Here is a 26,433-nt window from a genome sequence, read left to right on the forward strand (position 1 = left end):
CATTCTCCATTTCCAAGCGGCTAAAGACACCTTGGAAGTTGGAAAACTCTGAAATGATGAAAATTTACCATGATTATTCATTTACAATTAAAAACTCCATACATAAGTAATAGAGTGGATTTTTATTCTTTAGATGTGTTACAAAGGTGATGCTCGGTACCTTTGGGTGAATACTATCTTTGTTATGGTATGGTAATACTCTTGTATGAATTTCTAATAGTGGAAAAAACAAAACAGAGGGAAGGTGAGTTGTGTGCACAGCTTAGAACATCCATTCTCCGGACAAAAACCGTCATAGAATAAATGGACAAAAAATACAAACAAATGCTTTAAAAAAAGAGAGAGTACAAGTATAACAAGAATAATAGGTGGTGTCAACCAGACAAATTAGTGGTTCATCCCCCAAAACGTCAACTACATCAAACAATGCGGGTGAATTTCTAGACAACAAAAAAGTAGTGTGACAATCAAACATTTTGTGGGGGGAAGAAAAACAGGACTAATTGCCACTATTTTGCTGGTAAGCATTGAAAAAATCCTACAGATGAACAAAACAAATGACAAGAAAGAAAAAGCTGCAAGCAGCCAGCTGTTTGTAAACATTTCCTTGCCATTTCTCAAGCTTTTTGTGAACTGTGTTGACTGTAAACACTGGTTGCTCCAACAGGGGGCAGCAGAGTGACCACAGCATGAAAATCAACAAACAATTTTCAAGGATGTGGGGGGTGGATGCCCCGAGTTCCTGGCCGTCATTGGCATCCTTGCCAGAGGCAAAGACGCATCGGGCTCACGGGCTCCAAATAGCACAGAACGTGAATAAAATCTGAATAAAAATGCAAATCAAATAAAATGTGAATGTTTTACAATACTTTCAAATTTGGAGAACTTTACAACAGAGAAAAAAATGGCTGATTTTTGCCAATTTGGGGGGAGGGCAATGTTTGAATGGGCTTATCATTGTTGTATGTTGAAACGTGTTAACCTGCAAAAAATGAGAAATATATGATGATTAAAACAAGCAAATTTTTTGGGTGGCGTTCAAAAAGCGCTAACATCAGCCGGACGATTAATCGGTCGCGCCCCACTCGTGACATCGATATTTGATTCAGTTGTGTGGACACTCAATGTTGCCAGCCCGCGCTCCATTTTGCTGATGGTGGCGACGCCGAGGACGCCGCGAGGATCTCAGTGTCTGAAATGAGACGTCCACCTGCAGTTAAAGTGCAAACTGCTGTCTTTCCCCCTGCGCAATCGTCAGACCAGCTGAAGCCGGCAGGGGGCAAAAAAAAAAAATCCCTCCCATCTAGCGGCTCTCGATGACCACTGGCTCATAGCCGCCGGCCGGCACCCTGAGGGGACACAGCGAGTGGTCAGAGTTCTTCCAAAGACACAAGACGGAGACGCGCTCACCTGTTACCCAGTCGAATGGCGCCGAGCGCCGTGCTGCCGTCTCGGTTGACGAACAGACGCAGGTTGCTGTCTGCGGGATGTGACAACAGATGCTACGTTAGCTTAGTGCTAAAGAAGACATCATAGCTACAGGCACATTGCGATCCATCCCATTTTAATCAATGTATTATTAAAACAATTCTACATGTTATGTTTACAAACATTTTAATTCAACTATTTAAGAAAAGAGCCCGGGTTGGATTATATCTTGCATCAAAGATTTATTTTATTAAACATGAATAGCATTTGTGAAGACCTTCAGTGTTGCTGACGTCCTCAAAGTTTTGGCTCTGGACAATCTTCTCTACAATGTCGTCGGCGTCCATGCGTGTGTCGTTCACCCAAGATGGCTGACTCTCCACAGAGTCCTGTTTCCTCCTGAAAGTCACACACAACTTTGCAGATCGATTGGGTTGGGACACATTGCTTGTTATCAAGACATGATTTTTGTTCTTTGAATTTTCTTTTTTTCTTTTTTTAAAGTGCTGTTTGGTTTGCACTCGCTGTGGTGAGCGCCACAAGTGGCACGGTGATGACCAACATGATTGCGTAATAGGTGTAAACAGTCACAAATGTAATTATATTGAAAGACAGCAAAAAGAGTATGCACGCCTCAATATAAGAGCGCCGGACAAAAAGTTTAACAAGCCAACTGCGACCCTTTTGAGAGGCACTCGAGCGAGGTACGGCAAGCACACGATGAGCACGCTTCGGCGACATTTTTAGCAACATTTGGGCTTTTAGGTTTCCTTTTCTCATGTAAATTGGGGCTTAACATTATCTTGTCATCTAAATTTGCGTTTTTTGATCAAAATTCATGCAGATATTTTGCTCACAAGATTTGTGGTCAAAGGTTTTTTTTTAGTCCCGCGTCAAGTTCAACCTTAAGTCAATGTGTGCTGTTAGCTCAATCTATGCTCAAGATTTTGATCCAAATTCATGTTTACAAATTTTTAAAAAATCATAAAAACGGGCCTGCGGTTCTGATCATTAAAAAAATAAATAGATCAATAAACCATTTCAATTGACCATATGCAATTCTTTGGGCCACTTTCGACATCTACAATTGTGGCCTTGTACCTGGGGGGTCTGTTGGTAGGCAGGAGCGGCCTGGGAGGTCGCGGCGGTCTGTCCGGGCGCCCAGCGTCTCTTTCTCCATCGGCGAGGGCGTCTGCGACAAAGCCCACCGGACCCCCCGACGCGCTGCTGCCGGTGGAGGTGTTCCTGCGGTGCGTCAAGTCCGACAGGCTGGACGAGCAGGAATGCTCCGTGCTGTAGCCTGTGGGACACGGGAGAGACACGGCGAGGGGGGGGTCAGCTGAAGCTAGGTGCAAGGCTCGTCGCGTCTGGGAAGAAAAACAAACCAGAGATTTTGCTGTGCTGGCTGGCGTAGCTGGAGTTGCGAGAATGTCCCGATTGGAAAAGTTCTCCGGGAAGGCACGCGTTACCTTCAGGGTCTTCCGGAAAACCTGAGCGCAACAAAAGCACACACCTTTTTGGAATCTTAGACAAAACCTTTGTACTTATCTACAAATGCAAGTTGGGTTTTTTTATTCAAAATTTGATCAAACAATTATTTTGTAGCTGAGCTTTCAAAATGTTTGCTAACTAAATTCTGATTTTTGTTATTGAATTGTGGACTGACGTTATTTTTGGAGCTTGAAAATGTTGGTGATGAAAGTTGTGTTTTGTGAAAAGGCTGGGAGCATTTTGTTGACTACTAAACTTGCACTGGAGATTTTTGTCATCTAAAAATGTCGCCCCTTTAAATCTAATTGGACGCGTACCTGAGCCAACGAGGGAGGGCCGATGTTTGGGCGTTCGGCTCAGGGAAATCCCTCCGGGTGGCCCTGGTTCCGCCTTGGTTCCTTCCCCCTTGCAGTCCGGCTGCAAGGCGTGCTCACGTCGCGGCACCGAGACGCTTTTGGCCGTGCCAGCTGGACTAAAGGAAGTCAGAATGCACGAGCCCAAGCCCCAACGATAAAGATATCATGCATGGGTCTGCTACGGAAGAGTATCAATATCACGAGAGCTAAACAATCTAGCAAAAGTCAATGAGGAAGCTGGACTTCACAGGAGGACGAGAGATGTCATTGTTTTCTTTGGAAACAAAGAAAAGAACAACTCACGTTTTAAAACAGGGGTCGCCAGAAAGGAGGGTCATCCCAATGATTACCTGCGAGAGAAAAAAAAAGAAAAAAAAAAAAAAAGTTGGCGAGGCTTTCAGCAGAGATGGGCGAGCCATGCTCACCTTGAGAATGGAATTGTCCTGCCGTCGGTTCTTGGTGTCGTAGCCCTCCAGCAGGCAGCAGCGCACCGTGGAACCCGAGCCGGCAAATTCGGCCATGTTGAGGTCTGCGAAGCCCAGCTGGGGACGGACGGACAGACGGATGTCACGAGCGGGCGTGATAGGAGCACGCGCGGGAAGACGCTTGATATCGATTCACGCTCGAGATGTTTTGCTGGCGATGGAAGAGTTTTGCAAGGTAACTTGAAATGTAAAATTTGCACAACGTTTATGGCATAAAGAAATCTGCCGTCTCGTTCCCTCTTTGTGCTGTGGCGGAAGCGGCTTCTGTTTTTCTTCCAGGAAGCCTCACTTCCAAGGAGGGAAGTCTAAATGTGGCCGCTCGCAGGAAGCGGTGCTCAGCACCGGAACTGCAAATGTTTTATTTCTGTATCTGGGGTCACCCGGCGCCAGCGAGTCTCTCACCTTGGCATACGTTTTCCCGCCTTTCAGCTCCTGCAAAGGGGGGGGGGGACAGTCACGAAATGAGCCCACGTTTGAGCTCGCGGCTTAGAGGTGGACACAACGTGTAGAACATTGACGGCCATTTTGTCTCGCTTCACTTACCTTCCTCACAGACACGCGGCAGACGGACGGGTCCAGCACGCCCGTGTGCGGGTTTGCGCTCATCTTGGACACAAAGGAGAACCTCTTCCTCCATCGTACGCAGTTCTCACGCACCTCCTCCCTGCCCGCATGCAAACGCTTGATTAATGGAAAGTCGCAAATAAAGGCGTGCAGCGGGAAATTGGGGAACCGCATGAAACTTGCCAGCCATGTCTACCGTAGGCAGATTCACCAAAAAGTCACAATGTGTGAAAAATAAAGTTGGAGCGCAAGCTCGTTGTTCAAGACAAAGTTTGGTCATTTACAAAGATGAACAACGCATGGTAAAGTTGTGCGATTGAAATGAGAGACACCGCGGCCACCGGAGGGGCTGAAGCTTGTCGGCAAAATGGACAGCAATTGGCGGCCTTTCCTGCAGCAGTTGGAGCTGTACATGGCTGCCTTGGGACTGGACTCAAAATCTGACAACAGGAAGATATAACTATATTCTGCAGCAATACGATGACGTGGTCAAAGAAATTGGGATGTTTACCCTATACCAGTGGTTCTTAACCCGGGTTCGATCGAACCCTAGGGTTTCGGTGAGTCTGTCTCAGGGGTTTGGCAGAGCCTCCACTGTGGAGGTCCAAACATACCTGATTTATCGTGTAAATTTGTGATGACGCATATCTGAACTGGTCTCGCAAAGGCAACAGCAGAAGTCACACTGATTTGCAGGTGTGTAGTTTGCTGTGTTGGTTTTGTTCTTTGAACAAGGTGATGTTCATGCACGGCTCATTTTGTGCAGCAGTAACAAACATCGATGTCTTGAATTTGAAAAAATATATATATATTTTTTGTCACTAAAGAGGGGTTCAGTGAATGCACATATGAAACTAGTGGGGTTTGATGCGTGTGTGTGCGTGCGTGTACACACACACAAAGAACAAGAACCAACAGCTGAGAATAACCCTGGACCCAAACATGAAATGTGAAAAAATTTGCAAGTGAAATGGCAGGAGCCAAACACTTATCAAAGCTGGATGCAGCACGGGGATTCTGGCAAATCAAGTTGGATTAGAGAAAAGCTCAGGTTGTTGCATTTTTGGCAGATACAGATTTCTAAGAATGCCTTGTGCTCCGAACGCCCGAAACGTTGCGGTTAAACAAACGCGAGCAAGAGTACACAGGCGGACGCGGGTCGTTATCATCCACACTGAGCAGAAACACAAACAAGAAATGTCAGATACAGCAATACAGAGGAAGCGGTCGTGACGTCGGAACCGGCCCGAGGATGGCGGCTCGGGTCAAAACAAAACACAAGCATGGAAAGGTTTAGCCGGGCAATGAACTTTTTTTCCTGCTGGAAAAGACAAAGCGAGGAGATAGTTCTCCATCCCCATCTTGCAATTATTCTTGACCAATAATCTGTGATAAAATTGGTATATAATAGGGATGCACCGAAAATTCGGCCACCGAAAATTTTCGGCCGAAAATGACCCAAAAGTGCATTTTCGGTTTTTGGCCGAAAGACCTAAATCACCGAAACAACACGGCCGAAACTTGTGATGACGTGAGCAAACAGCGCAGCCAGCACGCGGGAAAACGGGATAAGAGCCAGCATGTCTGCGGTGTGGACTGATTTCACTATCTCAGAGAAAGACCCACGGATAGCGATTTGCAAAACATGCAATGCTGAAATTTCAATCTGCAAAATGTTTCTCCACGTCGGGTTTAATTCATCACCTGAAATCCAAACATCCCGATCGCCATTCTGAATATGAGAAGAAGGCGACACAGAAAAGGAAACTGACACCGAGCACGCCCACTCCGTCTGTGGCGGACGTTTTTGAAAAGGCAAGTTAAGTTTGTGCATCCACAATTCTTGGTGGATTTGTTGTTGATAAAGGCTATGGTAACCATTGTTTTGATACACTTTTATGTTGTACACACAGAACAAAATGTAAAAGGCACTTGACTTATGCACTTTGTGTTTTTATAAGAGAACATATTTAATTTTACAGTCTTTCAGCAGGCCAGTCAGTTATAAGCCTGTAAATTATTATTTAATGTACACGAGTGGGGTCAAGTTAAACATTTTATTTTATTTTTGAATTTTAATTTATATTGTGCATTGTTGTAATGTCAGTGCTAAATAAATATTTTCATACTTTTGTAACTGGTTTATTGCAATGCCTTGATTTTAGTGTGGTTAGTACACATGTAGCCATAAATGCTGTGGTTCTAATAACTGACATAATCATTTCTTTCGGTGTTTCGGTTTTCGGCCTTGGTTTCCTCATTTTTGGTTTTCGGTTTCGGCCAAGAATTTTTATTTCGGTGCATCCCTAGTATATAACTATAGAACTAAAATGCTGCTGTATTTTTGTATAGATGGTCTTTTATATCAGTTTCTAATGTTTTTTTCATTGAATATTTTTAGTATTTCACATCCTATATATCTGGCTATTAATGAACATTTTGGAATATACGCTTTGTTGTTTCTAAAGCAAGTACAATGACATCTGCATCCACCCGCACGTGTCTTGACCTTCAACAATTCATCTTGTTTCAATCAAGATGTTTCTTTACTGTAGAAATGGCGCGCCGGCACCCCCCGTACGCACGATATGCAAATGAGGCAAAAATCAAGCCGAAAACAGGAAGCAGCTGCTGGAAAGCGGTCGCTGCGGGCTAACCTCTGGTCGGAGCAGGGTTCCCGTGCTTTGCTCTACGAAGGCTGGACAAATTGACCCATTTGGTATTTCAGACATGCGTGTGTTTACATAGTTTTGGCTTTTTGTATTTTTTGCAACCCATTTCGTCCCAACTCTGTTTTTTGGCAGAGCTCCTCATATAGCCAGCTGTTTTGGGGCATTTTGACGGGTCTTTCAAATTGGCTTTCCGATAGTCATCTGTGACAATATAAGCATCGTAACTAACAAGGGTGCTTTCACCCAAAAGCAAGTTTATTCCTAGCTTTTCTGTTCTTCCCTTTCTGACAAAAAAGCGGAGAAAACACGCCTTTGGTAGAAAACAAACATCCCCAAAAGAAGAGAAGATTTGATGCTACAATGTTCTTTGTGACATCTACAACTAAAGAAAAACTAAAGCTAAAAAATAAAAGTAAACAAAACTGAAAAAGGGCTCTTTTTGGGGGGAGTGACATGAGCAAAGGGGCTCAACTGTGGCTTTTTGACATAACCATTTGCTGTTTACTACCTGAACTCTATCATCTTTTCCCAAGACGCTATATCAAACATTTTTTGAACAAATGTTCACGGCCACTGCAGGAGGGTGCGGAAAACATCCCTGCATGATAACTTCTCACACATGTGTGTGCTGAAGAGTCTGGATGAGGTCACGGTGCGGCACAAATCATTTGCGTAATCACACCCAATCCTCTTTTGGCCCTCTCGGGCAGGCCTTTTTTCTCTGGCCATCATGACATGTGATTCGTGTTAATGGCCCGGGAGAAGGCATCGCATGGAAGACGTACACAAGCAGGACATTTGGAGCAGCTCAAATTGCCAACATTCCACTCGGAAAGCCTTTCAAGCTGGCTGCTGGTCGGAGGAACATTTTTTTCCTCACGACAGCCGTTCTCAATCACGGTAGCGTTCGAGTCGAGCTTTGGCTCTGCTGGGAAGGGCGTGCATATTAACAACAACCAATGACATTTTTGTCTACACATTCAATCCCGGATTACGTGCTCATAAAAATTTGTTTGTCTTTCTTTCCATGGGGTACGGGTCTGAAAATGAAGTTTAAAAAAAAAAAAAAAAATTACAGTTTTGTCTCCTCCATTTGCAGCTGGATGGCTGTGTCTGTTTGATTGACAGAAACAGGCGGCGCATGCGCGTCTCTGTTGCAGAGTTTTATCGGGAAATACCCGAAAGGGGGCGTGACCGTGGCCAGGAATGACGAGTGACGAATTGACAGGCGCCAAAGGAGCCCATGACCAGGTGACAACCCGATGTGAGGGGGTCTCAATGTCCACGAGTGATTGACAGACGGTTGGGTTTGATTGACAGTCTCGGCGTAGGGTTGTCAGTGAACAGGGACATTGGCCGATGTGCAGGGGGGGGTGTAAAAAAACGTGCCTTGACGTGCCAAGCTGATTGGAGGAGAGAGGAAGCAAGAGTAAGAGACAGAGAGAGAATTGTTTGAGGTTTTCAATATGATAATCGGTTATGTAACATCCAGGGCGTGGAAAGAGGACGCTGAGAGGGTCTCGCTCGGACAGATCATATCCGTGGCCGGGTAGAGGAGTGGTCTCAAACAACAAGTCGTCAAAGAAAAGCAGGCGGTGTGTAACATTATTGGAGACGTTGCAGAACGTGGGAGACGCAAATTCACGCACGCACTAACGGCAAGAGGCCGCCATGCGTTTTTGTGCTCCTATTATAGCATATTTTTGTCGTCCCAACACGCATTTCTGGAGGGCCTGGCGTCAAACGTACGATCCGTGCTCTCGTGTTTGTGCCGAGACATGTGAAAACGAAAAGAGAATGCAATGAAGAGATACGGGAGATGCATCATGGCGCTTTGAACGTGTGCAAAGATGCAATGGCACAAAGGTGTGGCCGGTTGGCTGCAGTAAGATCATTTGGTGCCTGACAAAAAGAAGAGCATTCAGGAAATCCGTTTTGGACGTGGGTGAGGCGATCGTGGTGCTTTTTGGGGAGTGGCGTTTTGCAAGTTGAAAAAACACAACACGATGCTGTTTCTTTTAGATAAGTTACCAGATTCCTTCATTTGTCAAATTCCTTTAAAACCAATTCCGACAGCCCGACCTCGTCTTTAACGACTAACACCAACTTTTTGCTCGAGTCTCACCGATGAAATCGTAAACCTGTATTGAAATCCTACTTGGAAACTCCAACCCTGGATTGAAACCCTACTTTAAGATCCTACGCCAGTTTGACGGGTTTCAATGTGGTGATATGGTTTCAAAAGCCGTGGTCGGGAATTCAAGCCGGTTCGAGCCGCAGTCAAGGTTTCAAAGTGGGGGTTTCAAGACGCCTTCGCGAGGACTTTCAGAAATGAAGTATTGTAATTTAGATTGAATTTGAGCGCGCTGCATTGCGTCGGTTTAAATGTGGCTCAATGTTCAGGCCTACTTTGGTTTGAAGCCCGAACCCGGTCCGGTGTCTCAGCCTTCATTTTAAACCCCGACCTTTGTGTGAGTTGCAATGCTTCCGGCGGCAGCAGCTCGACAGCAAACTACGTCAACAAAATACAACAACAGCAATATGTTTTTTAAAGGTGAACAAAATGAAAAGTGACCTGGAGGAGGAAGCGACGAAGTCTCCGTCCAGCAGGCGAACTTTGCAGAAGAGAACCCCGTTGACGAAAGGCACTGCACTCAGCTCCTCCAGCGTTAGATGCGTCTGAAACTTGAATTTCTTCTTTTTCGCGAAGAAGGCCATTCCGCCGCTATCCTTTGTCGAGCCTTCGGTCGCGTGAAAAGCCTCCAAAACTACAAACCGCCCCGGAAGGGACCTTCGTGCTGTGGGTAGTGTTTTATTCCAGATTTGGCCGAGGAGCCGCTCGCTCCTCTGCTTTCGTCGTCTTCGGCGACGAGTCAATGCAGAAATCTAAAAACAAACCAAAGGACTGCGTTAAAGTCAACATTAGGCGGACTGAAAGTCACACGGGATTTTAATAAAACAATAAACGTGAGTCGAGAAAAGTGACCAACCTGGAGACATTTCTACCCCCGGGAACGATTCTCCCAAACAAATGAGCCAAAACTTTCCCACCGTCGTCGAACAGGATCGATCCAGCCAGCGTGAGGGGGGTGGGGGTCGGTTCAATCTAACTCAGCAAAGCACGACCTTTCGGATTTACTTTCAAAATAAGAAACCAGTGTCAACCAAAGTCGCAAAACAAAGAACACAATCGCATCTAAACTATACATATTTTGGTGGGTTAAATCTCCAAAATTCAATTCTTTCTGATCCTTCAAAAACACACCGCGATAATTGAATCTCCTACCTTTTATTTTTCAAAGAAAAAAAGATACAATTTCCGCGTATTGATGTAGCTTTTCAGACTTGCTTGTGTAGGTAATCAAAGCGCGGACTCAAAGCGGTAAAACAGCGTCCTTTAGTGGCTGGCGCCTGTATGCTATTTTTGACGCAGGTTGTAGTTACAAATTTGAACGCCTAGGCGGCACCGATAACATTCCCTGGTGGTCTAGTGGTTAGGATTCGGCGCTCTCACCGCCGCGGCCCGGGTTCGATTCCCGGTCAGGGAACAAATCTTTTTGTGATTCAAAGAAGTTGCCTGACCCTACGGTATCTCAGCATGCTGATATTTATCATACGAGACTAAATCTCAACTATGGATCCGCGGATTACCACAAAAATGTTACCCACTATTCTTACTCCTGTATCTATTCACATATTTGTAAAAAATAAACGAGAGTTTGTTTCCATTTCTTCACACTTCACACGCTGGCACTTTTCGACCAGTCATCAGATTATCGCTGTATTTTAAGCCATACAATGTATTCTGTTTATTGCATGGAGGGTCGCCATGTATGTTTGTTTTGTGCTCCACAACACTGCTAACTATCGTGGATTTTGTCATTCATTAACTCACGCATTGGCCCCAAAAGAACACCTTGTTGGTGACTTTTGTCTCATCATGTTTTTGCGCGTCATAACAGAGCATGTTATGACAGACGCTGCCCCCGCTATCTCCCCTCACCTGCATCCTGTATCTTGATGTTTGTGCGATTCCGCAGGTTAAAGTGCGACCGACGTGTGACGCAAGTGAAACGTCGACGACAAAATGTTTGCCGTGAATCAACACAACCATTTGGAAGAGTCGCAGGGCTTAACACGTTTAACCTGTGCGCAAGTATTGCAAATATATAGTATTTTTATCATTGATTAAATGTAAAAAATAACAGTGTCTGCAAAATAGACTAACAAATAAAAATGTTCATTATTTATTTATTAATTAATTAATTAATTTATTTATTTATTTATTTTAAAACGGTTAACATTTTCATACTTATTTGCATATTTTTATTGACCAGAAGTCCTGGCCCAGCTGTCAAATACGTGTATAGTCTTCATCAATGTGAAATATTAGTTTGATAGATAGATAGATAGATAGATAGATAGATAGATAGATAGATAGATAGATAGATAGATAGATAGATAGATAGATAGATAGATAGATAGATAGATAGATAGATAGATAGATAGATAGATAGATAGATAGATAGATAGATAGATAGATAGATAGATAGATAGATAGATGTAGACAATATAAACATGTACACGACAATAACAAAAGAGAGGAAGCGAATAGATCTGATAAAGGTAAATAGATAGGGGTACTAATTAATAAATTAATACTAGACTTGTCTTAATGAAAATGTCTCTAGCTTTGTGTGAATAGTGTTGTTTTAAATCATTATGCGGTTCTTGCCTTGACATTGATTAAACAGCCCATTTGGTCACCTCGGCCACTTCTGGCGGCGTTTGAGTTAGAGGACACATCTGATTGGTTCATCCTTGACACGCTGGACAGAAACGAGCATGGGATTGGTCCCCACAGCCCAATTCTTATGCAACTTCAAGCCGAGCCTGTCAATGAGCAAGCATTCCGATTGGCTAGTAGTAAAATGACGTAGGGTTATAACTGGAAGGGGAGGGTCATCGCGACATTCTTTAGAAGCCGGCTTCTCGTGACTAACCAGTACTTCGATAGTCCGCCGCGAAGGAGCAACTTGCGCGCGTCTATTTATTTATTTATTGGAGTTTAACTTGCAGTTGACGGAACCAATCATGCTTGCCCTGTGCCTTTATGTCCCCGTGTCCAACTCCGACCCGGTGGAGGTGGACTACTTCGAATCGAACGGACTTCCGACCGAACTCAATTCGCTCTTCAACAAACTCAGCGTGTTCCTGCCGTCTCAGGAGTTTTCCACCTATCAGCGATGGCGAAAAGTAAGAAAATAATATCACAAATTGTATGGTGGAGATATTTACGCGCACTAGAGCTTGGAATAATACGTAGAAGTCAGAAAGCTACTTGATTTACCGTCATTGATTGAATCTGTCTGGGCGCCGGCCGGCTTAGCTTAGCCAAGCTAGCACGAAAGCCTTACGAGTAGGCCGCAGAGCTCGGCGCGCTCCAGCTGCCACGACGTTGTACGTTTTCCGATCACCGAAAATCCAATTTTTAATAACTAAACGATTCAAAAAGTGTTTGTGTACAGTGCAATTAGTTGCTAGCTGTCCCGTTCGGTAAATGCAGTAGAGTCCGCCTCTCCGAGGAAGTCGCCGCGAACTTCCCATTCATTGCCACACGTGACGTCACAGAGATCCTTTAAAATAGATTGAAGCGGAATCGCTGAAGCTTAGTGTTGTTGTTTTCTTATGCTGCACTGTTTTTATAGTATGCAAAGTTGAAGTCGTACCGACTCTTCAAAAGTTGCATTTCCATGCAATTTTCATACCAGATATTTTAGAGGACAAGCTTGCCATAGCAGCAGCTGACTTTCTCGCTTAAAAGTTTACATTTGTCCGCCCTGTGCGTTCAGCTGATTACCGCCTGACAAATCAGGCCAGGTCAGGTGTCACGATGTTACGTCAGTGACAGTGACCTGCTCTCGCTTTAGTTTGAGACGGGATTACCGACGGCCTCTGCGGTTCTCGGGTCAAAGATAGAGCAGTCGTGGGGCAGCATTTATGGGTCACGGTGGCAACGGTTGACTTTAAATGGGCAAAATGGGATATGACTCGATACGGGCATCCGTTTCATCAGTCGGTAATCTGTGCACGACTGACCCGCAGAAGACCAGGAGGGAGCCCGACATGTGCGATGACCGGCTGGACTTTGAGGAGTTTGTGCACTACCTGCGAGACTATGAGAAAGACCTGAAGCTGGTGGTCAAGAGGAATGCAGGTGAGTGTCTCAGTTGTGGTCAGACCTCCTGTCCTCCGCGTGTCCCCGTATGAACCTCTTTTCATTCTCAAGGCCGAGTGGACAGCAAGGAGTTCATCCAGGCTCTGCAAGACATCGGTGTGCACATTTCACATCATCTCGCCGAGAAAGCCCTTCGGAGGTAACCGAGTGGATTCTACATTTCTTCTATGCGTTTTGTGTGCGTGGCTTGAATTTGCTCATTTTGGTGTTTTAGCGTGGACAAGAACGGCATCATAACCATCAGCAGTAAAGAATGGAGCAAGTACTCCACGGCGGAGGAGACGGAGAGCATCCCCGAGATCATCTTATACTGGAAGCACTCCACGGTGAGTTGCTGAGCACAGGAAAGTCAACCAAGCGCTCATGCCATTCCATTCTCGGTCGGTTCTTGAGCACACGGTTTATTTAGGAATGATTATCGGCTCCAAAGTGCACCTTCCTGTCTCGGCTAAATGGGCCAATTAGGAGGCACAACCCCGGGAAGGAACCCGGCCTGTGCGTCAGCGCTTAAGCTCCGGTCGGATTATGTGTCGCTTATGTAACGGCATAAAAGTTGCCGCCGGCACAAAGAGCAGCTGCCGGCAGCTCCCACAGGTGCTGCTTATGCAACGAGTGGATTTATTTATTTTTTTTAACCTGTTAAATGGCACATCGGGCTTACTGGTTGATTGCGCCGCGCTTTGGCCTTTAGGTGAACCTGGCGTTGCAACGAGTCCCCTGCGTTGCCAACGCCAACATGGCGATTGCACACTGTGACCTAAGTCCACTTGAACAGAAATACACTAAACAGAAGTACATTTGGGTACTTTCAGCAGCCTCCGACACGGCTATTTCATTTTTGGGGTTCAAATCGAGCTCCTTTATTTCTTTTTGGATGTCCTTTCATTTTAGGCCATTAAGTAGCGGCACACAATTGTTGAAACCCTTTGAAAGAAGGGGAAAAAGTGCTGCAAGAACAGCCTCACCTTTGTTTGAGAGAAAGCAACAGCTCCGTGTTCGTTTTGTAACGGGCAGATCTTTGACGTGGGCGAGAACCTGACCGTCCCCGACGACTTCAGCACGGAGGAGAAGCAGAGTGGAATGTGGTGGCGTCACCTGGTGGCAGGCGGCGGAGCCGGCGCAGTTTCCAGGACGTGCACGGCGCCTCTGGACCGGGTCAAAGTCATGATGCAGGTAAGGGGGTCACCGGCGTTGTGTAACTCCAGAGGAAAGTGGAGCGTCTTATCAGACCTGGCGTTAGCAAACGTGGTTTTATCTCCAGCTATGAAACAAGAGTTAATATTTAAATGGAGCGGGGGGTGAGGGGCACAGAGTCTGAGGTCAAGCGGGCCTGCCGCCACCACCCTTCCTGCGTCATTGCCGGCCGGCTCCAAGGTCCTCGCTTGCGTCGACTGCCTCCAGTTGGCCGCTCGTGCTCACCTTTTACCCACGTAACGCTTTGTCCAACTTTGGTCACAATTTGACATGAAGACTAAACATTCCATATTGAAAACTGAAAACTACCAGTTTTACGCTAACATCATGAGCAAGCCTTTCGCTGGGCAAAGGAGTTTGTTTATTAACGAAGTGGTGTCCCTGTAGGTGTACGGCTCCAGAAGCAACAACATGTGCATCATGAGCGGCCTGGCACAGATGATCAAGGAGGGTGGCGTGCGCTCGCTGTGGCGAGGAAACGGCGTCAACATCATCAAAATCGCGCCCGAGTCGGCCCTCAAGTTCATGGCGTACGAGCAGGTATGCTGCGGGGCAGGACGGCATGGCGACTGCCTGTACGTGAAACGTGAGCCGGCTAACATCTCTGTCCCGTTTGCCGCAGATCAAACGTCTGATCGGCAGCGACAGGCAGACGTTGAGCATCTCTGAACGCTTTGTGGCCGGATCGCTGGCCGGAGTCATCGCCCAGAGCGCCATCTACCCCATGGAGGTGAGCACCATCACCGGATGAAGGGGGGGTTTTGTAATTCATGAGGGCCCGGACGGTATTTCGGCCTACTCCTCCACATCTTTGAAGTAGTGTTCAGAAAATGCAATCTGTGCAAATTACTTTTTTTTTTATTTTTATTAAATCTCTAGGTGCTGAAAACGCGCCTGGCTCTGAGAAAGACGGGCCAGTACGCCAGCATCTCGGACTGCGCCAAGCAGATCTTCCGGCGAGAAGGCCCGGCGGCGTTCTACAAGGGTTACGTGCCCAACATGCTGGGCATCATACCATACGCTGGCATCGACCTGGCCGTGTACGAGGTGAGCAAGCGCCGCCGCTCACCCCCCCGGACGGCCCCGTTCCCTCGCTAACTTGGCATCGCCCCGTTATCCACCAGACCCTGAAGAACGGCTACCTGCAGCAGTACGGCGCCAGCGACGCCGGTGTCCTGCTGCTGCTGGCCTGCGGCACAGTGTCCAGCACCTGCGGCCAGCTCGCCAGCTACCCGCTCGCTCTGGTCAGGACGCGCATGCAAGCGCAAGGTGAGATCTGCGCACTCGTCTCAAGTCTAGACATGGAAAGGCGCCTGACTGAAATCCCAAATGACGCTTGCTCCTTTTGCAGCTGCAACGGGCGGCGGCCAGCAAGCAACCATGACGGCGCTCTTCCGGCAGATCCTGCGGGCTGAGGGTCCAGCGGGCCTCTACCGGGGCCTGGCTCCCAACTTCCTGAAAGTCGTCCCCGCCGTCAGCATCAGCTACGTGGTGTACGAGCACATCAAGACGCAGCTGGGGGTCACCTCTCGCTGACCGCGAGCCACCCACCCCGGCGGGTTAGGTGTGCAGCTCTATCTCATTCTGTGAATGTCAGCTGACACAAGAGAGACAGGAGGTGGCCCGCGTTGGCCTGCTGCTATTTGTTACGGTTGCATAAGCGACCACAACCCGAGGACCAAATGTTGGGAGGCAAAGCGCCGTTGTGATCGGGGTGAGCTGTTTTTGCACAGTTTGTGCTCTCTGCTGCCACACACTATTTATTTCCAGTCACTATTTATTCTTTTATTGTCGAGCGGGACTTCAGCGCTCCCTGTGTACGCGTGTGTCCAAGAGAGCCAAATTGTGCTTTTTAAAGAGAAGCCTTAATGAAGAGTGGAAAAACGGTCATTTGGAGAATTGTCCAAATGTTCACCTCAGGATTTTTTTGGGGGGGGGGTTCTTCGAGGGCTTTGACTAAAGAAACAAATGAGCAACTAATTGCACTTTAAAGCCTTTGAATGTCACAGCAGCCCAGCTATTACAGGTAAATGACTTTTTGTTTATAGTATTTTTAAGACTTATTTTCATGCAAATAAATGCAGATTCTTGTTAAAATGTGCCGAGTGCTTTTGATTGTTCTACCGTCATAAACAGTGCACCTTCCCATGTTCAAATTAAGCAAATTCTAATTTTCTAAACCAAAAATGTACCCCATAATTGAAATAATTCTGCACAATTCTGTACCAGAAATGATTGAGACATTCACTCACAGCCTGTTTTTTGTTTTCCAAATTCGGTTAATGTGCAGCCATCCGATGGCCCAAAGTAGAAACGCACCAGAACAGAGTTGCATCTTACATTTGTATAACTATCATTATCAAGAAAATTTATACAAGTTTTTGGGCTCAATTTAAATTTATTTCTGAATTGCTGCACATCAAACCAGAAGGAAGCTCACACTTTGGGGAGCTTACTTAGATAATAGTGACGTTCCTTTGCTCAAGCTACCTGAATAATTGAAGGAGCTGCAGATGTCCGAGATGGCGCCAATGCAAATGATGATGATGATGAATCAAATGACTCTCCTCACTTTTTTAACCCAATTCCCTGTCCTTATTGCTCCACTGTCACAATTCCGAGAACACAAAGCCACGCAATTACACTCTTTGTAGAGCAAAAAAATGTTTTCAAGCACACGCATGCCACGAATTGAGGTCCAAACGGGCTTTACCTCATTTTCATGAGGAATAGCACGCATGACTTTTGAGTCAACGTTTGAGTCACACATTGAGGGGTTTTCAGTTCATGCATGACCTTTCAATTTCAATCAATGTTGAAGTCACAAGGGGCAGGCCAAGGGCTTTCCTCTAGTGTGTATCCTGACGTGTAGCAGCATACTTTGCTTTTGACTGAAAGCTTTACCACAAAATGCACAGCTAAAAGGTTTTTCTCCTGTGTGCATTCTCATGTGTGAAGCCATGGTGGTCTTATGTGTGAATGTTTTGGGACAAATTGAGCAACTGAAGGGTTTCTCTCCTGTGTGTATTCTCATGTGTATTTCCAAATGCTCCTTTCGAGAGAATCTTTTGCCACAAGTTGCGCAACGAAAGGGCTTTTCTCCCGTGTGTGTTCGCATGTGTCTGTGCAATTTCTGAGCAAAACTTCTGCCACAAATTGGACACGTGAAACGTGAATCACTGCTGCCCCGAGTTCTCTCCTTTTCGGAACCTTTCAGCCGTTTGCCGTCATAGCTCTCTACGTCGTAGCAATGTGACGGTGGTGTGCAAAGGTCATCTGGCAGCGCTCCTCCACACCACTCTCCGCTCTGACTGTGATGATGAAGCTGCCTCCACTTAGGTGCTTTGTCGTCTTCACTTGCCACAGAGAGGCGGGTCAGTGGCGACTGGCTGACAGTGACCCCCTCCTCTTCCTCCTTAATGTGGGGGGGCACGAATTGCTCCTCCTCTTTGACGAGGGGCGGCGGAGGATTCTCCTGCTGCAAGCTGGAGCTCCCTGAACGTGGTTGTTCTTCCTGGTGACCGGCCTGCTCCTGAATGTCTGGAGGACACAAATGCACTTTAGACTACGCCGATCAAATGTGATCTGTATATTTTAAACAAAAAGGAAATATTAGTGGTCAGCCTGAGGTAGTGGATATGATTTTGTTTGTTTGCGAGCCCCACAACCCGCAAAGACTTCAAAAAGGAACTAAAACATAGTACATTTCGAAACACGGTGGTCCAACTTTAAACGCAGGGTTACGTTAAATGACTCCATAAAATGCCCACTGTGACGTTCTGTTCTGAATGGCTGATTCCAATAAAACATACGCACGGTTAACATCATTTGAATAAAATGTTAATAAGGACAAGATTAGTGAGTGGACCTTCGGCGCTAATGACAAACTGAGTCTGGCAAGCAGCTTCCAGTTGTCGTCGTTGCCGACAAAGTTGCTCCTCGTAAGACGCGATGGTTCTTTCAAACAGGCCGAAGATTTCGTCGGCAGCCGCAATGAGTCGCTCCCGTACGAATTCTTTCAACATTTTCACGGTGTAGTGTAGATTGCGCAATGAGGACACGGACAACGATTGAACTTCGCGCTTTGTTCTCTTGGGAGGATGGCTGCAATGCTGCTGCTAACTTTTCTTTATCGGCTCAAGCCCATCGAGGGCTTCCGGTACGTTACTGCCGCCTAACGTGGCGGAGTAGTACTGCACGTACACAATAGCAATAATAGCACATTCACTTCACTGGTTCTTCTAAAATAATTTGTTTGATATAAAAGAACCAGTGAAGTGATTAAAAGGGGAAAACAAGATGAACTTAGTACAACTAATAATAGCACATTGTTTTTTCTACTGATAGCTACAGAACATGTATTAGAAAAAGATCGTGTGTCAAGTATAATCAGGCAAGACAACGTTTAATTAACTAGCTTAGGGGTCGGGAAATAGTTTTGAATACTCGAGACACTTTCAACAGAAGTTCGTGTGAGCTGTGTTTGAAATTATGTCTATTTTTTGAACATCATCGGGTTCAGTGGGAAATGTAATAGATGATTGGGATGGCTTGGCCCACACTCCGTTTCAGAAGGTGGCGGTAATGCACTCCAAGTTGCTTGCGATACACCATAATAGCAGAAGAAGACGAAGCTAGAAGGCGGAAGTCTCTCTCCGCGGGTCGAATCGCGACTTGATTTCGTTGGGAGACAAAAACATCAAACAAACAAACAAGGAACAAAGTTTGGGCACTTTGCAAGAACCATGGCGTCCTACGGGGAGAATCAGAAGGAGGAGGAAGTGGAGCGACCTTGTGGAGCAAGAGAAGAGAAGCAGCGACATCCGGACGACATTTCCTCGCCTCCGCTCGTCTTGTACAACCAAGGTCAGTGTCTGCACGTTCAGAGTCTGTACATAGTTAATGTTACTTCCACACCACACGGATGCTCAACGTCATGAATGAAATGGTCTCTCCACCAGCTCCAATCTTGTAGTCTGGCCGAGTACCCGGATTGATTGACCTGTAACAGGCAGGCGGCATTGAACCGCCCGACATCCAGAGGAACCGTTTTATTTTTCCACTCTTTCCCACAGGAAACATGCACAACCAAATAAAACAACGGGAGCCACAACCCCCTAAAGAGAGGTTGCTGTTATTGTTTTGTTCTGGATTATGTGTTGCATTTATATCAAACAAAGAGAGAGCGACAGAGAACACAAATTGCCATTTCTGTCATTAAATCACACGTTGAACTCTGGGGGAACAAAAAAGATGTTTCACTTATTCCTAAAATGAAAGACAACTTGAATTCATCCACCTTCAGCCGACCAAAAAAATGCCATCTGCGTTTGTGATGCGTCATTATTTCACCGTAGTTTACTGTAGCTGTCAAGTTGAAACATCCCAAGATAATTCATTTGCGTGGCTTGTGCGAGGCAGATCATCAAGGGGAGGGCTCCGGTTCGAAGCAGGAGCGTCCGCTGAAGCCGCACGTCGACGAGGAAACCGACCATCCGGAGATGCTCCGCGTCAAGGAGGAAGATGAGGAGTTTGACGTCAGCCGGCTGCCACTGAACGTCGTCGTGGTGAAGACCGAATACGACAGGGAGGACGAGAGTCCGGATGAAGCGCGAAGGGCAGGCCAACCTGCAGACAAGCTCTTTCCTCTACTGTCGCACCGGGAAGATGCAGATGAACCTTTGCCCAGCGACGGCGGTGGCCACCAACGCTTCGAAAAGGACACAACCGAGGTGGGAGCTCCCGCGCATGACGGTGATTTTATCTGCTCGGTTTGTGGCGAAAACTTCACTGAGGTGGACGCTGATCGCCACATGAAAGGGCACGCCGCCGAAAAACCTTTTGGCTGTTCCCTTTGCGGCCAAACATTTGCAGAAAAGGTTGAGTTGATCGTCCACAAAGTAACGCACGCCGCAGAAAATCCTTTCACTTGCTCAGTTTGCGGCAAAGTCTATTTGATTAAAGACTACTTGAATAAACACATGAAAACGCACACGGGAGAAAAACCGCACAGTTGTTCAGTTTGTGGGGAAAAATTTGCTCACAAGGCCACTTTGATAGCACACACGGCGACGCACACTGGAGAAAAACCGTTCACCTGCTCCGTTTGTGAGAAAAACTTTTCTTATAAGTCGGACCTGACAAAACACATGAGGACTCATACGGGAGAAAAACCCTTTAGCTGCTCGGTTTGTGGCGATAAGTTTGCTCGCAAGGTCTCGTTAATTGCGCACACAGCGACGCATACGGGAGAAAAACCTTTCACTTGCTCCGTTTGTGGCGAAAGCCTGTCCTATAAGCACAGTTTGAATTCACACATGCGGACACACACCGGAGAAAAACCTTTCACGTGCTCCGTTTGCGGCGAAAGCTTTGCTCGCAAAGAAAATCTGGTCGCGCACATGAGAAGACACACTGGAGAAAAACCTTTCACGTGTTCGCTTTGCGGGAAAAACTTTTCTCACAAGTCAGCTATGAGTAGACACCAGAGGGCCCACGCCAAAGAAAAAACTTTAACTTGCTCAGTTTGTGACCAGACCTTCTTGAAGAAGACCACTTTGGTGGCACACATGCGCAAACATAACAGACAAAAACCGCTTGCAGTCAAACATTGGACGGACTAAATAGTCGATTGAATCGATTGTTAGAGTGTAGCTCTCAGGGCCACCTTAGTCTGATCAGTATTTATGTTTTTTTCAAATAATTGATGAAAACATTTTCTGTTATCTTGACCACACACATTACAATGTTAAAGCATTTTGCATCTGATTTTGATCCATGTATCCTAGTTTGTTGTTGCTGTATTCTGTCATTAAAAAGTCCTGCCTCAAATATTTTATCTTGGTGACAGTCTTTGAAATGAAGCGTCTGAAATAGTCTGTTCAGATTCTGACAACATTTCTGCAACTTTCCCTTTCATCTTGAAAAAAACTTCCTTTTGGGGCACACAGAGACGAACAACAACAAAAAGACACACTGCAGCATAATCAAAATGCTTTATTATGTGACACATTATAACAAGGCCAACATTTTGGTTAAGGTTGTTGCCCCTATTTTTCGTGGAACGGGACACAATATTTTTTTTTCGCACGATTCATCTGGCATTTTACATTTCTCAGCCAATCATGAAGCCAGAACCCACTACGTCAAGGTTTCTCACATTCCTCGGCACCATGGCTCTGTTAATTGTCTGTATTCTATCATGGACACAACAATTTTATGGATTTATAACACGTGCACATCTGATTTACCTACAATTGTGAGGATTCGGACTAGGACCTTTTTTCACACTCGCATGAGCGAGCGAGTGCCATTGTTTGAATGATATATGTTTTGGATTTTGTCCCTCGAAGCCCACCGTAGATGCCATTAAAGATGGCTGCCTTCGTACGCATGCGCACATACATAAGCGTTAGAAGAACGAAAAATAAAAAAAGCATCACGGCGACACGTCGGAACGTGAAAAGGCTGTGAAACAGGGCAAAAACCAACATGAAAATGTTGAAAGAGTTGGTGAGAAAGCGACTTATAGCAGCCGCCGACGAAATCTTCGGCCTGTTCGAAAGCACCGTCGCGTCTTACGAGGAGCAACTTTATCGTGCCAGAGAGGAGAGCGAGCGACAGCGGAAACTGGGCGACGTTTGCCCCAAAGCTCACATCCAAGGTCTGGTCACGTTTCGTGTACTGGCAGAACAGAAAGCAGTTTATGACTCGCTTGCGTGACGCCAAACATCAATGTTGACCAAGTCTCGATTTTGGCAGCCCCGTGTTTATCATGTGTGACTTGATGTGCTTTTCTTTCTTCTCAATGTCTCTCGAGTTTCATTGTGCAGCGAAACAACAGGACGATGCATACAAATTGACGACGTGCCTCATCTGCACACTGAAATGAAAATGACATTGTAAATATCAACAGATGTTTCACGCACCGAACTGTAGCTTGTGTGAATCAAACTGTATATTTATCACAAATTTTAGAGACCTTCTTGTAACATATTTAGACTTTATTTTAAACTTCATATTTACTTTAGGTGCAATTAGTTAACTACTGTTTTGACAGTCTAGATTTTCTAGCTGCATTTGACTGATCTCATTTCACTGTCTGCGAGTGAAGGAAACAGACCCGACAACTGGTTGCAACTTTCATTTGTCCGCAGCCAGATTGGATCAACGACGAGCCACCGGCGGAAAAGGTCAAGTCATTCCAGATGCACTGTTAGCGTCAGACAGGCGCTCTCCTCCCGTCAAAGAGGAAGAGGAGGCGCCACGGTCCTCCCGTGTGAAGGAAGAAGTAGAAGAGGCCGACATCAGCGAGTTTCCGCTCAAGGTGGTGGTGGTGAAGAGTGAAGACGAGCAACTCCCCGGTGGGTCGTCGCCTCGCAATCTCCTTCGCGTTCCAAGTGGAGAGCGTCGTAGAGAACCGCAAGCACATAAACTCTTCTCTTTGCTGTCGGACACCGGGGACACAGGAGAATCACTGAGCAATGCAGACTGCCAAGGGGACGGCAAACGCTTCCTGCCCTCGGAAAACGACTCGACTGAAAGGAGATGTGGCACAGGTAGAAAAAGTTTTACCTGTTCAGTTTGCGGTAAAACGTTTGCTCGGAAAGAACATATGAAAAAACACATGAGAATGCACACAGGGGAAAAACCCTTTAGTTGCTCAGTTTGCAGTGAGGAATTTACTCAGAAAGTCTCTTTGACTGCACACATGGCAACGCACACGGGAGAAAAACCTTTTGCCTGCTCATTATGCAGTGAAAGCTATTCTTACAAGCACAGTTTGAATGCACACATGCAGAGGCACACAGGAGAAAAACCCTTTTGTTGCTCCATTTGCGGCAAACGGTTCCCCAGAGAAGCCAAACATGGTTAAACACATGAGGACGCACACGGGAGAGAAACCATTTTGTTGCGCAGTTTGTGGCGATGCGTTTGCTCACAAGTTCTCCTTGAGCGTGCACATGCGGAAACACACTGGGGAAAAACCTTTCCGCTGCTCCACTTGCGGCGATACCTTTGCCCACAGGTTCTCTTTAAATGTCCACACGCGGACGCACACGGGAGAGAAACCTTTCAGTTGCACAGTTTGCGGTAAAATCTTCTCCCAAAGGGCCCACGTTGTCGCACACATGAGGACGCACACGGGAGAAAAACCCTTTACTTGCTCCCTTTGCGACAAAAGCTATTTCAAGAAGTGCAGTTTGACAATACACATGCGGAAACACAACATGGAATAAAGGTTTCGCTGCACCGTCTGCTCTCAAACGAGCAACAATCGGCACTGTGCGGTAACCTCCAGTCTTGCAAACCGTAACCCTGAAACTGTGCAACATCCTTTCCAACATTACCTTTGAAAAGAGTGGATTGGGGATGAATGGATTTGAGGTCCGCTTTGTCATGCCCAAGCAGCAGAGACTCTCCGTAACTCACTCGCACTCACAACCCAGGCTAAATTTAGCTCCTGCCCAACATATAAACCTTGTCTCTCAGTTGAGATGTACAAACTATCACGTGAATATACCTTCTTATTTCTGTCTAAGATACTGGAACCAGGGTTTCCTGAGGGAGCAATCCTAAGGGATTCATAAAGTTGTCACTTTATTGTTGTCACGTATTTTTGAAAATCGACTTTTTATGCTTGTAAAATAATTTTCTCGTGTATTTGGAATGTTCAGGAGTGTAGAAAAGCATCATATATCCCTCCAGGTACTGTTATGATCGTTTTGAGGGGCTATTTTTTATTCTGTTCAGATCTCTTTTTTTTTTTTTTTTTTTTTTTTTTATCTATTACGTCACATTCGTTGAGGCGGGACAAACCAAACAAAGAGTAGCGGGCGGATGACATACAAACCCGGAATGAGAAGGAATCGAATATTACAGAAGTACTTTTAGAAAGAGCAAGTTTTATGTCAAAGTTTTCGCATTAATTTTTTTCTTCACAGATAGTTGATGAGCCCAATAACATATTTTCAAAGGAAGAAGTGATTCTATAAGTCAAATGCAACAAGTCCTTTGCTGTTTTGTTTATTGTTAATGCGCAATGAGCAATAAAGAATTGATTTTGAAAATAGTCCAAGATGGCGACTGATGTACGCATACACAGTCGGTTGCGCTTTCCTTCGACTTCAGGTTGGCGTAGTGAAATAGCCGAGCACGAAAATACACTTAAAGTTGTCAAAATGTTGAAGGAGTTTGTGAGTAAGCGACTCATGGTGGCCGCCGACGAAATTTTCGAACTATTCGAAAGCACCATCGCTTCGTACAAGGAGCAACTTTGTCACGCCAGAGAGGAGAGCGAGCGACACCGATGCCAACTGGAAGCCGTTCGCCCCAAAACTCTCCTCCAAGGTTTGGTCGTGTTAGTAAAAGTCTACCTAATGATCGCTCCGTAAAAGATCGTTATAGATAGCAGAAGCGTTTTGCAAAACAAATGGATGATATTTTTCTCAATTAATTGTATGTTAGTTGAGGTTGTGTGAAACTTTCAATTGATTGTGAATGGCTGTTTTCATGTGGAAACACCATGCTTGCTTTGTGCCCGTCAAAAAACTTTGGATGATGAAGAGCATATCTTTCCGCTATTAAAGCAGCTTGGCCTGTCAACTAGCAGCCCTTTCCCCCCCCATATTGTTATGATGGAGGGTTTTGGAAGCGCCCATTGTATGTTTTATTTTATTCCCAATTCAAAGGTTCCACGAAGATGGTGTCCACGTGTCACCTTGCTATTGTCAGGTTCGGTTTGTGCCCTTCAGACCAAGATCCGCAGTCCCCACTCATCAAAGAGGAAGAGGAGCAGGTGGACGTCAGCAACAAGCCGCTTACTGTCATCTCGGCGAAGAGTGAAGACGACGAGCTTTGTCGTCGAAGCAGAGGGGCGGCGGCGGCGGTGGACAACCTCTTGGCACCGCTGTCACATAGCGAAGACACAGAAGAATCGTCGAAGAGCGGCACGGACTGCGAAGGTGACGACAAACGCTCGATAAAGGAAGCGCCAAAGCGTTTTGTCTGTTCGGCTTGCGGTGAAAGGTTCGCCCGCAAGTCAAACATGGTAACGCACATGCGTGTCCACACGGGAGACAAACCTTTCTGTTGTTCGGTTTGCGGTGAAACGTTTGCACGTAAGGTCTCCTTGAAGGGGCACGCCGCCACGCACACGGGAGAGAAACCTTTCACCTGCTCAGTTTGTGGCGAAAGATTTGCCTATAATTACAATCTCACCCGACACATGCACACGCACACGGGAGATAAGCGCTTCGCATGCTCCGTTTGCGGTAAAATCTTCAATCAGAGGGCCAACATGGTGGCACACTTGAGAACGCACACGGGAGAAAAACCTTTCCAGTGTTCGCTTTGCGGCGATCGCTTTGCTCATCGCGTCTCGTTGATCGCACACACAGCCACACACACGGGACAAAAACCCTTTCTTTGCTCAGTTTGCGGCGAAGGGTTTTCTTATAAGTACAGTTTGACCGCACACATGCGCAAACACCGACAGTGACAAAGGAAAACAAAAAAAATGCCCTGTTATGCATGTGGAGGTGCGAATGCCATGAATTTGGTCCAGCCCTTGTACTCCTTTTGCTGTGCGCTTCTAGGCCACCAAGGGGCAGTGTAATTCAGATAGTAATGAAGTTCCACAACTGACCCACTGAGCTGCATGGATTGATAGTTATTTGTTGCAAGCCAACCAACCAGCCAGCTTGGCCGATGATCAGCTGTCCCTCGTGGTAATTGCTGCCACACGTGAGCACAGAATCAGGTCTTGGTGAAGCAGCATGTGGCTCATTGCCCAGGGTTATTTCGCATGAGGGGCTGCAAACATTGACATGTTTGTTGGTGACCACAAGGCGCCTGCTGTAAATGGTCAGTCACGGGCCACGTGTCATGTGTTCTTCACTATCACTCCTCGGTCTGGCACTTCCAAGCCCACACAAGACTTTTTCCAAGGAGACAAAATTTAATAATCTGCAATTTGCTTGCAACGTCTCTTTGATTGGACACGC

The 26,433-nt window shown here is 46.1% G+C and overlaps 5 protein-coding genes and 1 non-coding gene across 11 annotated transcripts; 4 read left to right on the forward strand and 2 right to left on the reverse strand.

Annotated features, from left to right (window-relative positions):
• Positions 1-104: 104 nt before the first annotated feature.
• Positions 105-10,405, reverse strand: fam102aa (family with sequence similarity 102 member Aa). The gene is made up of 12 exons (XM_037258169.1): positions 9,987-10,405; positions 9,572-9,882; positions 4,304-4,424; positions 4,163-4,192; positions 3,701-3,817; positions 3,579-3,625; positions 3,237-3,391; positions 2,814-2,918; positions 2,530-2,728; positions 1,706-1,827; positions 1,411-1,480; positions 105-1,349 (listed from the first exon to the last, which is right to left on the reverse strand). Exons 2-12 carry the CDS (start codon positions 9,712-9,714, stop codon positions 1,304-1,306), a joined length of 1,155 nt encoding a protein of 384 aa, XP_037114064.1. The 5' UTR covers positions 9,715-9,882; positions 9,987-10,405; the 3' UTR covers positions 105-1,303.
• A 67-nt stretch (positions 10,406-10,472) lies between these two features.
• On the forward strand, positions 10,473-10,544 carry trnae-cuc. Its single transcript has one exon. It is a non-coding gene; the product is annotated as a tRNA-Glu (tRNA).
• A 1,546-nt stretch (positions 10,545-12,090) lies between these two features.
• slc25a25a (solute carrier family 25 member 25a) lies at positions 12,091-15,964 on the forward strand. The gene is made up of 10 exons (XM_037258151.1): positions 12,091-12,252; positions 13,102-13,213; positions 13,286-13,373; positions 13,449-13,560; positions 14,249-14,407; positions 14,816-14,968; positions 15,051-15,158; positions 15,308-15,475; positions 15,553-15,697; positions 15,780-15,964. Exons 1-10 carry the CDS (start codon positions 12,091-12,093, stop codon positions 15,962-15,964), a joined length of 1,392 nt encoding a protein of 463 aa, XP_037114046.1.
• An 856-nt stretch (positions 15,965-16,820) lies between these two features.
• On the reverse strand, positions 16,821-18,551 carry LOC119126772 (zinc finger protein 69-like). The gene is made up of 2 exons (XM_037258191.1): positions 18,297-18,551; positions 16,821-17,968 (listed from the first exon to the last, which is right to left on the reverse strand). Exons 1-2 carry the CDS (start codon positions 18,451-18,453, stop codon positions 17,250-17,252), a joined length of 876 nt encoding a protein of 291 aa, XP_037114086.1. The 5' UTR covers positions 18,454-18,551; the 3' UTR covers positions 16,821-17,249.
• Positions 18,552-19,046: 495 nt separating this feature from the next.
• LOC119126758 (gastrula zinc finger protein XlCGF52.1-like) lies at positions 19,047-21,261 on the forward strand. The gene is made up of 2 exons (XM_037258152.1): positions 19,047-19,294; positions 19,850-21,261. Exons 1-2 carry the CDS (start codon positions 19,174-19,176, stop codon positions 21,049-21,051), a joined length of 1,323 nt encoding a protein of 440 aa, XP_037114047.1. The 5' UTR covers positions 19,047-19,173; the 3' UTR covers positions 21,052-21,261.
• A 551-nt stretch (positions 21,262-21,812) lies between these two features.
• On the forward strand, positions 21,813-26,262 carry LOC119126759 (gastrula zinc finger protein XlCGF8.2DB-like). Of its 6 annotated transcripts, XM_037258154.1 has the most exons (4): positions 21,813-22,091; positions 22,585-22,791; positions 22,897-22,986; positions 25,183-26,262. In XM_037258154.1, the coding sequence occupies exons 1-4, from the start codon at positions 21,920-21,922 to the stop codon at positions 25,926-25,928; spliced, it is 1,215 nt and encodes a 404-aa protein (XP_037114049.1). In that variant the 5' UTR covers positions 21,813-21,919; the 3' UTR covers positions 25,929-26,262. The 6 variants fall into 6 exon arrangements, with proteins under 6 accessions (XP_037114049.1, XP_037114048.1, XP_037114054.1 ...); XM_037258153.1 differs by having other exon boundaries at positions 22,585-22,986; XM_037258159.1 differs by lacking the exon at positions 25,183-26,262 and adding an exon at positions 24,373-24,501 and having other exon boundaries at positions 22,585-22,986.
• The last annotated feature ends 171 nt before the right edge of the window (positions 26,263-26,433 follow it).

Source organism: Syngnathus acus, chromosome 9 (assembly GCF_901709675.1).
Source record: "Syngnathus acus chromosome 9, fSynAcu1.2, whole genome shotgun sequence".
Lineage (NCBI taxonomy): Eukaryota > Metazoa > Chordata > Actinopteri > Syngnathiformes > Syngnathidae > Syngnathus > Syngnathus acus.

Coding starts and splice junctions, on each gene's coding strand:
- LOC119126759 (XM_037258153.1), top strand. CDS start 21,920: ATGAAAATGTTGAAAGAGTTGGTGAGAAAGCGACTTATAGCAGCCGCC. Junction 22,092..22,584: donor CCCCAAAGCTCACATCCAAG/GTCTGGTCACGT, acceptor ATTTGTCCGCAG/CCAGATTGGATCAACGACGA. Junction 22,987..25,182: donor TGAAAGGAGATGTGGCACAG/GTAGAAAAAGTT, acceptor TGTGCCCTTCAG/ACCAAGATCCGCAGTCCCCA.
- slc25a25a (XM_037258151.1), top strand. CDS start 12,091: ATGCTTGCCCTGTGCCTTTATGTCCCCGTGTCCAACTCCGACCCGGTG. Junction 15,159..15,307: donor GCGCCATCTACCCCATGGAG/GTGAGCACCATC, acceptor TTAAATCTCTAG/GTGCTGAAAACGCGCCTGGC. Junction 15,476..15,552: donor TCGACCTGGCCGTGTACGAG/GTGAGCAAGCGC, acceptor GTTATCCACCAG/ACCCTGAAGAACGGCTACCT.
- fam102aa (XM_037258169.1), bottom strand. CDS start 9,714: ATGGCCTTCTTCGCGAAAAAGAAGAAATTCAAGTTTCAGACGCATCTA. Junction 4,425..9,571: donor TTCGTCGCTTCCTCCTCCAG/GTCACTTTTCAT, acceptor GCATGCGGGCAG/GGAGGAGGTGCGTGAGAACT. Junction 1,481..1,705: donor GGACGTCAGCAACACTGAAG/GTCTTCACAAAT, acceptor CACATCCCGCAG/ACAGCAACCTGCGTCTGTTC.
- LOC119126772 (XM_037258191.1), bottom strand. CDS start 18,453: ATGTTGAAAGAATTCGTACGGGAGCGACTCATTGCGGCTGCCGACGAA. Junction 17,969..18,296: donor GTTTGTCATTAGCGCCGAAG/GTCCACTCACTA, acceptor TGTGTCCTCCAG/ACATTCAGGAGCAGGCCGGT.
- LOC119126758 (XM_037258152.1), top strand. CDS start 19,174: ATGGCGTCCTACGGGGAGAATCAGAAGGAGGAGGAAGTGGAGCGACCT. Junction 19,295..19,849: donor GCTCGTCTTGTACAACCAAG/GTCAGTGTCTGC, acceptor TGTGCGAGGCAG/ATCATCAAGGGGAGGGCTCC.